Raw genomic sequence first — 12,969 nt, 5'->3', positions numbered from 1 at the left:
TGGGGAGGCATCTCAGGGGCAAGATAAGCACCTATAGCAATAAGATTCCCTGACATCTATGAAGGTGATATAATGGGCGATGCAGAATTTGAACTGACAATCTCCAGTAACCAAGTAAGACTTTCAGTGTAGAGACTGGGAGACCAATCCATCCACAAAACCTCCAGCCCACAATTTGTTCTGGCTACAAGACGTGCTAGGGTATAAGTGTCACAGAAATTGTGGGAGTGGTCAAGCAATGACTGGTCAGATTAAGACCCATTCCGTCAAGGAACCCCACGCTTGACCCTGCTTGGTGAGCCATGATCCTGAAAATGGATAGCTCAGAGACCTAGGATAAAACAACATGTGACTGGGAAAAATTAATGAAATGATTACTAACGCTATTCTGCTATACTCATAGATTGGTGCCTAGGCCAGTTGTCATCAGAGAAGCTTCATAAAACAGCTAATGGAAACAAATGAAGAGACCCACAGTCAAACATTAGGCAGAATTAGGAAATCCTGCAGAAAAGGGGGAGGAAGGTAAGTAGATTCCAGAGGTGTCACGACCACTACAAAACAAAACAAGGAATAATGTAAGCTCAGAAAGGGCTCACAAACTCCTAACTGAAAAGCAGAAAGCCTGCATTGAGCTGACCTAGGTCCTCTGTATATGCTAGAGCTATGCAAATTGGTTTTCTTTAGGATTATGAAAACTGGGATGGCAGTTGTCTTTCACAGTTTTGGGACTCTTTTCTTCATATTGAGTTGCCTCACCAAATTGATATGCCATGTTTTATTGATATCCATGGGAAACCTGCCCTCCACTGAATAGAAATGGAGAACTGGATGGGGGAACTGGGGAAAACGTATGTAGGAATTGGAGGGAGAGGAAGGAAGAAAAACAGCAGTATCTTGGAATGCTTATGCCTATCATGGGTGATAAAAGAGAAATACTTGCCTGATTAGGCAGTATAGATTCACAGGGACATCCTCTTCTAATAAGGGAATTAATTCACAAAGTCCTGGACTCTGTGAGGTTGTGGAGAATTGATAAGAGTATCTTCTCCTAAGGTGGACAAATTGAGGATCACAATATGTAACAGGCTTGTGATTACAGAGAAACTTATTTGGAGTGAAGAAGACTATGTGAAATGTTTAAACTGTGAATCTGTTTATATATATATATATATATATATATATATATATATATATATATACACACACATATGAATTGGATTGATGAATCAGTATTATTAATATCCCAACAGCAATATTAGTCATGTGCCAGGAGTTAGACATTTATTTAATATGTGATCAAACTTTTCTGTTCCAAAGTCTTGACCCAATTATGGCAGACACATATGTTGAAACTGACAATAGCAGGGGAATACGTGGTTCAGCGTTACAAATTTAAAACTGATTTTTGCATGCATGGTGATTAGGAAATTTCCTTATGCAATAAGAATTAATTTTAGTCCTATTATTTCTTTCATCAATACTTAACCACAAGTTTTGAGCAAGTCTTTAGGTTACCCTTTCCTGTCCTCTCATCCCAAGACAGCCTGCTGCTTTTTCAGAGTTTCTGAAGCAGCTCAGCAATGGACATGACACTGTGACTTACACAATAACAGATGACAGACTACTCATATCAGGCTTCTGAGCTCCATGTGGGAAGTCAGGCATTGTGTCTACATCTAATGGAACTCGGTCCTCAAAGTTCTGTCCGGGCTTTATTCTGGTAATGCTTGGGAGATTCCACCCAATCTTTTCAAGCCTATGTCCAGGTTTCTACAATACCCAGTGGGGAAGATATGAGTAAAAATTCTTGCAGGGCATATTTAGTGTGCCTCCAGGATTCCTCAGTTCATCCACAGGCTGCGGTAGCTGAACATGGGAGTAGACAATTGTGAAAAGGATGCCATTGTAACTCCATTTTGCGGCTTCAAGCCAAGCCCAGTTTTGGAAACACACTAACTAGTAGTTGCTAATACCAGGTAGAGGATGATCTAAATGCAGTACATGCTGAGAACCTGTGTGCTCAGGGACAGTGAACAAGAGAGTATTATTGTGGTACGTGGGATAGGTGCACATTGCTGTATTTACAAACATAATTTCTGAAATTTACAGATGAATGAGGAAGAACATTCCTTAGATCAAAGCAGGAATATGATTAACACAGAAAGGTAAAGGTTTTCTGAGTTAGTCAGTGGGATGGTGAGTTCAAAGTCCTAAACCTGTATGGGGAAATGCATTCCCTGTTCCATTATTGCACCTATATAGACAAGATCTCTTCCACCCCACCAAGAACAATGTCATCACATCCATGTTTGTTAATGTGACCCACATGTCAATGGTTCATGAACCATCTGATCCTCCTCAGAGTCAACCATAACAGTGATGCTGTGAAGATGCAATGACCAACCTGCCACCAATAGACACTAGCATAGAACACTGGAGACTGTAATCGACCTTTCATTACCAGTGGTCAGCAGAACTGTGGACACACCAAAGAGCAGTCAGGGTGCCCTGCCCTGTGGGAAGTCCAAGGTCCTCCCCCCTTCATCCAGATATAGGAAGGTGAGCATTCAAAAAGACTAGGCACCCACAAAGCCAGTGCATGCAGTAGGATCAAAACCCAGTGCCATTGTCCTTGGCTTCTTAACAGCCCTCATTGTCTGCCATGTTCAGAGTCTGGTTTTATCCCATGCTTTTTCAGTCCCAGTCACTCTGGCCTTGGTGAGCTCCCAATAGATCAAACCCACTGTCTCAGTGGGTGGGTGCATCAAGATATTCCTATGAATGTTCAAGAAGCATACAGAACACCAAATTGACTGGATTAAAAAAAATCCACTCACCATATAATAATCAAAAATGACAATCAAAGAAAGTTTTCCAGGGGAATTCCATGTCAGGAAATGAGGAGAGGGGCCCATCTCAGGGACCAAGACAAATCTGTGGGGTGATCAAGAAGCCTGCTCCTCCACAAGGAAATCTATTCAGGACCTTAGCACAGCCTCCCGTGGCAGTGCAGGGCTCATTCTCAGATCTTCCATTTACACAATTTTAACTCCTGAAGTGGGTATGCAAGCTCTCCCCCACTGGACTTAATGGACATTTATCAGAAAGCCCTGTAGGATTACTACTGGTGAGAAGTAGCACCACTATACAAGGGATCTTTGTTGCTCCTGGACATCAATATTGAGGGAGAAATCAGGGTTATGTCTCACTCACCAAAGGCTTGCACAATTAGTTTTCCTTCCTCAAGTGCAAGCTAGAAATGATCAAGTTAAGGAAGGTGAGAGAGAAAAGGCTGGATTTGGTTCATCTGATGCCTATTGGCTACAAGCCATCGTTCACAGCAACCAGAACTCACTTTGTTTATGAATGGAAAAACCTTTTCTCGTCTTCTGAATGCTGGTGTGGATATTTCTTGCCCCCCTCCCACTTGTTTCATTCCTAATTACTAACACTGTTCCAATGGAAGTCTTCCCTAACTTCAGTCTGAAGGAAAAGTCTGTCAGAGCCTCCTGAGCTTCTCCAACTCCTGATCCTGGGACCACAGAGAACCACTTTTGCCCTCATAGATACTTTTTTTCTCAGGTGAGACTAAATGACATCTGTTTTAAGAAAGTCAATGAAAACTGGACTATTTTTTATTTCCAGAGACATGATCAATTCCTACAGTCTATAATTGTAAAGAGGATTCTTCAGAAAACCATTAGATGGAGAGGGTGCCCAGATAACACAGAAAAAAAAATGGTGAGCGCCCCCTGCTGGTTATTGTACCTGTCGGGGAGGTATTTGTCAGGGGCTCACACTGAAGACTGCTCACTGTGTATGGTACAGTAATACATGGCTGTGTCCTCAGTTTTAAGATTGTTCATCTGCAGGTAGGCTATGCTTTTGGAATCATCTCTGGAGACGGTGAATCTGTCCTTCACTGTATCAGCATAATTTGTTGCGTAATTATTACTTTTAGTACTTATGCGAGCAACCCACTCAAGCCCCTTCCCAGGAGCCTGGCGAACCCAGTACATGGCATATTCACTGAAGGTGAATCCAGAGGTTGCACAGGAGAGCTTCAATGACGCCTTAGGCTGCACTAATCCTCCCCCAGACTCAACGAGCTGAACCTCACAGTGGACACCTGCAAACAAAAAGGACCTTGATCAAGAAACTATTACAAAAGTCTATTGTATCCCTCACTCACGTCTACTAATATACTCAGTATCCCTTGTTATTTACCTTTTAAAAGAACAACCAAAATGACGCAGTTCAAACCCAACCCCATGTTGATTGTTCTGTTTGCAGTGCTGATCTCCAAATGGGAAGACAGGGCGAGAGTCCTCTGCCTGACCTGCAGGGTCAGGGCAGGCCTGGTTTTCATGAGGAGAGGAAGGCCATATTTGCATATCTTGCTGCATATCATATGCTCTGACTTGTGAGCCTTTGGGACGGCAGTTAATGGTACAAGTGTCTGAAAAAAATGAAGTAGCAAAGTAAGCTTGATTTCATCAAAATGTTGTTTATTTTGTATTTGCAATAAAACGTAGCAACTTTAATTTATGATCATTGTCCACACTCACCTTTCACTGCTTGTCTTACCAGATATTATACAATAAACTCATAGGAAATTTTGAAATAAAAATTACAATGTTATAATCTTAGTGTAATTAAACAACTTCAATGAATAGTGAAAGTATATAAAAAAATTAATGTAACAAAACTGAACTGGTGGTATAGCATTGTGGTACAGTGTAGCACCCACAAGGTCACAAGATTTATCCTCATTATTGAAAAGATATACTATACATTAAATTAGCATTGATACTAGAACAGATTATTCTTTACGAAATAATAATAAGCCGGGCGTTGGTGGCGCACGCCTTTAATCCCAGCACTCGGGAGGCAGAGGCAGGCGGATCTCTGTGAGTTCGAGACCAGCCTGGTCTACAAGAGCTAGTTCCAGGATAGGCTCCAAAACCACAGAGAAACCCTGTCTCGAAAAAACTGAAAAAAAAAAGAAATAATAATAAACAAACTTTTGTTTACATATATCTTGTAGGCTTATATTTGGATGTGTTCATCACCATCCTGGCAATAATGCCATTATTATTTCAGTTTCCCCAAACTAAGTCTATGTCTTGTCTGTGGTTACCACAGGAAGGAGAAGAGTCTGCTACCTGTTCTGTAGTTTCATAGTTATGTGTTTTTTTATCTATTCAATTCCCCTGAATGGAAGTAGTACTTCCTTGGTGATTGTAGGATCAGTCTCAAGAAAACCCTTGGAATAGCCAACCCTGTGTTAGAAAGGAGAATTTGGTCCTAATTGTCCATTGGAATAATTAATTAATTCTAATATTAGAGAAATTGTGTTTGGTATGGCTAAAACAGTTTGTGGATTGCAGTATTTTTGTTTCTGTGGCATTCCCAGGTAAATAGACCTAATTAAAGCAACCAAATGCAGTGAGCCAGTGATCTGAAGTCATTTCTGCTTTGTTTCTTCAGTGATCAAATCATTTCTTCTATTGGTTTCATATATTTAACATGATTATACGTGGGTAAGCTAAAGGAAGAAACTTTGGATGGATGCAGTAACCTCTCCTGCTGTCCTGGGTTGACTGAGGTGTCAGCATCACCTGCTCACATACATTCCTCTTGCATCAGGTTGATCTTGTTTGGATTTGCTCCTAAAATAGGGTCTACATGATGTGTAGGACTCATCCAGGTCTACAGTGTAGACATAGACTTCTGCTGCATGGATTCTCTTGAGCTCAAAGCTCCTTTGCACGTGTAGATGCTGCTGTCTTAGTGGTTTTCTTCTCACAAGGATACATGAGCAACAGTCTAGGAATAATTCTGATAGATGTTTAGCGGACTGCAATGAAAAGAACATGGATGTTTAGATTGGCCTCATAGTATTTCTTAGGAATTAAAGCATTTTAATATATAATGCAATAACCCAGAAATAACTGCATAAAACCAAATGATCAATTCCACTTTGGCCGCCATTGAAGCAGTAAGGGTAAAGCATCAGGGACATTTTCAGTTGATGTTTCTTCTTCGTGATTCCAGGGTCCTGGTGCCCAGCTGTTCTATAGATAGAAACTTGTTCTCAGTCAAGACATCTGATGATCCAGGGTTGTGTTTTGTGTTGAGTGATAGCATGAATCAGATGAGGCTCTTGATGAACTAAGGGCTGACAATTCCTTGTCTAGTAATTCGTTTCCTAATTTTGTCTCTCAAATCAAACAAAAAACAATAGATTTTTTAGCCTTATAGTCTTGTATTTATTTTATTCTTCTATTTTTTATGAATGTTGTCATGCAATGTATTTTGATCATGCTATCCAATTCATTTCCAAATGTATCACCCAAACTTATGTTCTCCCTCCCTCCCTCTCCCTCTCCCTCTCCCTCTCCCTCTCCCTCCCCCTCTCTCTCATTTCCTCCACCCTTCTTCCCTCTTACGTTTCCATCTTCCCTTCCTCCTGGTACTTCTTATCTATTCTTCTTCCTTGTCACTGATTTTATTGTAGAATTTAGGTTTCTGAAGATGGTGATTCAATCAGGCCTCAATAAGGAACCCTCCCCAGTGCTTCTGTAAAAGGAGGCTTCTGCATGGACAGATATGGTGGCAGGAGCAGGAAGTTGGAAGCTCACATCTTCAAATGCAAACACAAAGCAGAGAACAAACCAGTTGAGTGGTTTGTGTTGGACTCACATGGAAGTCCCCACACTATGCCTCTCACACCGTGAAACACAGCAGACAGCAGTGTCCTCAGATCTCAAACATTCAGTGGTGATAGAAAGTGTTGTTGGGGGACACTGCCTCTCTTCCTATCCCACCCAGCTTGCATCCAGAACCCCCCCTTCTGCCTCCCTCCCCTCTTCGGGCACATAACATCACCCAGCTCAGCCTGTTTGGGCACTGGGACCAAATCGTGAGGGCATCCAGGAGGGCAGTAGTTCCTTTGTCTCAATAGCCTGCCTGCAGCAAGCAAGGTAGGCCCTTTGTTTACGAGCTACCCAAGCAGCACGGAGATCCGATCTCAGCACCAGGAGAGGCATCACTGGGGTGAGTGAGTTTCTAACCCACGGCAGCAGCCCGGGACACGGAACTCAGACATTCCTCATCCCCCCATACATCCTGGTCTTCCTGCAGGGGAATACTCCCTGGATACTGCCTCTCTCTTCCTATATCACCCAGCTTGCATCCAGAACCCCCCATTCTGCCTCCCTATCCTCTTCGGGCACATAACATCACACAGCTCAGCCTGTTTGGGCGCTGGGACTGAATCATGAGGGCAACCGGGACAGCGGTAGTTCCTTAGTCTCAATAGCCTGCCTGCAGCAAGCAAGGTAAGCCCTTTGTTTACAAGCTACCCAAGCAGCATGGAGATTTGATCTAGGCACCAGGAGAGCCATCAATGGGGAGTGCCATCACTGGGAAGGTACATCAGTGGGCAAGGAGACCTGATCCTGTAAAAGAAGATCCATAGGGGAGCATTCGGAGGAAGAGATGGGCAGGCGCCAATGCAAGAATTTACCAAACAATCTGAAAAACAACATGAAACCACCAGAACCCAGTGACCTCACAACAGGAGGACATGAACACCTTAATCAAGAAGAAGTAGAAAAAATTGACTTTATGAAAGTGATAGAGGCCCTTAAACAGCATGTAAAAAATGCCCTTATAGAAATAGATGAGAAGTATAACAGAAAGTTTGAAGAATTGAGTAAATCAGTGAATGAAACCCTAGGAAGCAAAAAAAAAACAAAGAGATAATGGAAACAGTTCAAGACTTGAAAACTGAAATGGAAGCAAGGAAGAAAACATACACAGAGGGCCGACTGGACATGGAAAATCTAGGTAAACGAATAGAGACAAAAGATACAAGCATAACCAACCGAATACAAGAGATAGAAGAAAGAGGCTCAGATTCTGAAGATGCCATAGAGAAAATAAATGCACTGATCAAAGAAAACAGCAAATCCAACAAACTCTCATCACAAAACATTCAGGAAATCTGGGACACAATAAAAAGACCAAATCTAAGAATAATAGGAACAGAAGAAGGAGAAGAAGTGCACCTCAATAGTCTAGAAAATGCATTTAATAAACTTATAGAAGAAAACTTTCCCAACCTAAAGAAAGATATACCTATGAAGGTTCAAGAAGCATACAGAAATAGACTGGATCAGAAAAAAAAAAACCATCCCCTCGCCATATAATAATCAAAACACAAAGCATACAGAATAAAGAAAGAATATTAAGAGCTGCAAAGGAAAAAGGCCAAGTTACTTATAAAGGTAAACCTATCAGACTTACACCTGACTTCACTATGGAAACCATGAAAGCCAGAAGGTCCTGGATAGATGTACTGCAGAACTAAGAGACCATGGATGCAAGCCCAGACTACTATACCCAACCAAGCTTTCATTCACTATAAATGGAGAAAACAAAATTTTCCAGGATAAAAACAAATTTAAACAATATGTAGCCACAAATCCAGCCTTACAGAAAGTAATAGAAGGAAAATCACAAACCAAGGAGTCCAACAATGCGCACAATAACTCAGACATCCAGAGACCCTTCACCAGCAAAACCCGAAGAAGGGAAACACACAAACTCTACTACCAAAAAGAAGTGACCAGAGTTAACAGCCACTGGTCATTAATATCACTTAATGTCAATGGACTCAACTCACCTATAAAAAGGTGCAGGCTAAGAGATTGGATACGAAAACAGGATCCAACATTCTGCTGTTTACAAGAAACACACCTCAACCACAAAGACACGCACCTACTCAGAGTAAAGGTCTGGGAAAAGGCTTATCAAGCAAGTGGACCTAAGAAACAAGCAGGTGTGGCCATACTAATTTCTAACAAAGTTGACTTCAAACTTAAATCAATCAGAAGAGATGGAGAGGGACATTTTCTACTCATAACAGGAACAATTCATCAGGATGATCTCAATCCTGAATATCTATGACCCTAATATAAAAGCACCCACGTACGTAAAAGAAACATTGCTAAAACTCAAGGCAGTCATCAAACCACACACACTAATAGTAGAGACTTCAAAACTCCTCTCTCACCAATGGACAGGTCAATCAGACAGAAACATGACAGAGAAATAAGAGAATTAATGGAGGTAATGAATCAAATGGACTTAACAGACATCTATAGAACATTCTACAAAATAGGAAAGAATATACCTTCTTCTCTGCAGCTCATAGAACCTTCTCGAAAATTGACCACATACTGGGTAACAAAGAAAACTTCGACAGTCACAAAAAAATATTAGTAACCACCTGTGTCTTATCGGATCACCATGGATTAAAGTTAGAATTCAACAACAATGCCACCCCTAGAAAGTCTACAAACTCATGGAACCTGAACAGTCAACTATCTAACCAACCTGGATCAAGGAAGAAATTAAGAAAGAAATTAAAGTCTTCCTTGAATGCAATGAAAATAAGGAAACAAAATACTCAAAATTATGGGATACTATGAAAGCAGTGCTAAGAGGAAAGTTCATAGCACTAAGTGCCCACTTAAAGAAAACAGAGAAAGTGCACATTAGAGACTTAACAGCACACTGAAAGCTCTAGAAAAAAAAAAGCAGACTCACCTAAGAGGAGTAGAAGACTGGAAATAATCAAACTGAGGGCTGAAATCAACAAAATAGAAACACAGAAAACAATCCAAATAATCAATGAAACAAAAAGCTGGTTCCTGGAGAAAATCAACAAGATTCATAAACCCCTATCCAAACTGATCAAACTGCAGGGAGACAATATGCAAATTAATAAGATCAGAAATGGAAAGGGGAACATAACCACTAACACAGAAGAAATTCAGGGAATCATTAGATCTTACTACAAAAGCCTGTATGCCACAAAACTGGAAGATGTAAAAGAAATGGACACTATTTTAGATAAATACCATATATGAAAGTTAAACCAGGACGAGGTGAACGATCTAAATAGACCTGTTAGTCACGAAGAATTAGAAGCTGTTATCAAAAACCTCCCTTCCAAAAAGAGTCCAGGACCAGATGGTTTCAATGCGGAATTCTACCAGAACTTCCAAGAGGACCTAATACCTATATTTCTAATGTATTTCACAATATAGAAACAGAGGAGTCATTGCCAAATTCCTTTTATGAAGCTACAGTTACTCTGATACCATAACCACAAAAAGACTCAACCAAGAAAGAGAATTAGAGGCCAATCTCACTCATGAACATTGACGCAAAAATTCTCGATAAAATACTGGCAAACCGAATCCAAGAACACATTAGAAAAATTATCCATTATGATCAAGTAGGCTTCATCCCAGAGATGCAGGGCTGGTTCAACATACAAAAATCTATCAATGTAATCCATCATATAAATAAACTGAAAGAAAAAACCACATGATCGTTTCATTAGATGCTGAAAAAGCATTTGACAAAATTCAACATCCCTTTATGATAAAAGTCTTGGAGAGATTAGGGATACAAGAGTTATACCTAAATATAATAAAAAGCTATTTACAGCAAGCCGACAGCTAATATCAAATTAAACGAAGCGAAACTCAAAGCCATCCCACTAAAATCAGGAACACGACAAGGCTGTCCACTATCTCCATACCTCTTCAATATAGTGCTTGAAGTTCTAGCAATAGGAATAAGACAACATAAAGGGATCAAGGGGATTCGAATTGGAAAGGAAGAAGTTAAACTTTCGTTATTTGCAGATGATATGATAGTGTACATAAGCAACCCCAAAAACTCTACCAAAGAACTCCTACAGCTGATAAACACCATTAGTAATGTGGCAGAATACAAGATCAACTCCAAAGAATCAGTTGCCCTCCTATACACAAAGGATATGGAAGCAAAGAGGGAAATCAGAGAAGCATCACCTTTCACGATAGCCACAAACAGCATAAAATATCTTGGGGTAACTCTAACCAAGAAAATGAAAGATCTATTTGACAAGAACTTTAAGGCATTGAAGAAAGAAATTGAAGAGGATACCAGAAAATGGAAGGATTTCCCTTGCTCTTGGATTGGGAGGATCAACATAGTAAAAATGGCAATTCTACCAAAGGCAATTTATAGATTCAATGCAATCTCCATCAATGTCCCATCAAAATTCTTCACAGATCTTGAGAGGATAATAATCAACTTTATATGGAAAACCAAAAAACCCAGGATAGCCAAAACAATCTTATACAATAAAGGAACTTCTGGAGGCATTACCATCCCTGACTTCAAACTCTATTATAGAACTACAGTAATGAAAACAGCATGGTATTGGCATAAAAACAGAGAAGTCGACCAATGGAATCGTATAGAAGACCCGGATTTTAACCCACAAGCATATGAACACCTCATTTTCGATAAAGGAGCTAAAAGTATACAATAGAAGAAAGAAAGCATCTTCAACAAATGGTGCTGGCACAATTGGATGTCAACCTGTAGAAGAATGAAAATAGACCCATATCTATCACCATGGACAAAACTCAAGTCCAAATGGATCAAAGACCTCAATATCATTCTGAACACACTGTACCTGTTAGAGAAAGTGGGAAGTACCCTATAACACATGGGCACAGGAGATGTATACCCCCAGCAGCACAGACATTAAGGGCAACATTGAATAAATGGGACCTACTGAAAATGAGAAGCTTCTGTAAAGCAAAGGACACTGTCACTAAGACAAAAAGGCAACCTACTGACTGGGAGAAGATCTTCACCAACCCCGCAACAGACAAAGGTCTGATCTCCAAAATATATAAAGAACTCAAGAAACTAGACTTTAAAATGATAATTAACCCAATTAAAAAATGGGGCACTGAACTGAACAGAGAATTCTCAACAGAAGAAGTTCAAATGGCCAAAAGACACTTAAGGTCATGCTTAACCTCCTTAGCGATCAGGGAAATGCAAATCAAAACAAGTTTGAGATATCACCTTACACCTGTCAGAATGGCTAAAATCAAAAACATAAATGATAGCCTTTGCTGGAGAGGTGGTGGAGGAAGGGGTACCCTCATCCATTGCTGGTTGGAATGCAAACTTTTCCAACCGCTATGGAAAGCAGTGTGGTGGTTTCTCAGGAAATTCGGGATCAACCTACCCCAGGACCCAGCAATTCCACCTTGAGAATATACCCAAGAGATGCCCTATCATATTACAGAAGCATTTGTTCTACTATGTTCATAGCAGCATTATTTGTAATAGCCAGAACCTGGAAACAACCTAGATGTCTTTCAATGGAAGAATGGATGAAGAAAGTGTGGAATATATACACATTAGAGTACTACTCAGCGGTAAAAAAAACAATGACTTCTTGAATTTTGCATGTAAATGGATGAAAATAGAAAACACTATCCTGAGTGAGGTAACCCAGACCCAAAAAGATGAACATGGGATGTACTCACTCATAATTGGTTTCTAGCCCTAAATAAAGGACATTGAGTCTATAATTTGTGATCCTAAAGAAGCTAAATAAGAAGGTGAACCCAAAGAAAAACATATAGTTATCCTCCTGGATATGGGTAATAGACAAGATTGCCAGGCAAAAAATTGAAATCTTGGGGGTGGGGTGGGATAGGAGTAAGGGGAGATGTGGAGAGAAAAGTGAGAACGGGAGGATGGGGGAAACTTGGGGAAATGGGATGGTTGGGATAAAGAAAGGATGGATATGGGAGCAGGGAAGCATATATCTTAATTAAGGGAGCCATCTTAGGGTTAGCAAGAGACATGAACCTAGAGGGGCTCCAGGTGCCCAGGAGGATGTCCCCAGTTAGTTCTTTGGGCAGCTGAGGATAGGGAACCTGAAATGGCCCTATCCTAATGCCATACTGATGAATATCTTGCTTATCACCATAGAACCTTCATCTGGCGATGGATGGAGATAGAGACAGAGACCCACATTGGAGCACTGGAATGAGCTCCCAAGGTCCCAATTCGGAGCAGAAAGAGGGA

At 40.6% G+C, this 12,969-nt stretch overlaps 1 gene segment (V, D, J or C); it reads right to left on the bottom strand.

The window, feature by feature from the left end:
* Nucleotides 1–3,797: 3,797 nt before the first annotated feature.
* On the bottom strand, nt 3,798–4,276 carry LOC130882701 (immunoglobulin heavy variable 3-73-like). The segment is given in 2 exon segments: nt 3,798–4,132; nt 4,231–4,276. Coding segments are annotated over 2 exon segments (381 nt in total).
* Between the last annotated feature and the right edge of the window lie 8,693 nt (nt 4,277–12,969).

The sequence above is a fragment of the Chionomys nivalis genome, chromosome 10 (genome assembly GCF_950005125.1).
Source record: "Chionomys nivalis chromosome 10, mChiNiv1.1, whole genome shotgun sequence".
In the NCBI taxonomy this organism is placed as follows: Eukaryota; Metazoa; Chordata; class Mammalia; order Rodentia; family Cricetidae; genus Chionomys; species Chionomys nivalis.
Note: the sequence above shows the minus strand (reverse complement) of the source record. Positions and strands in the feature narration are given on the sequence as shown.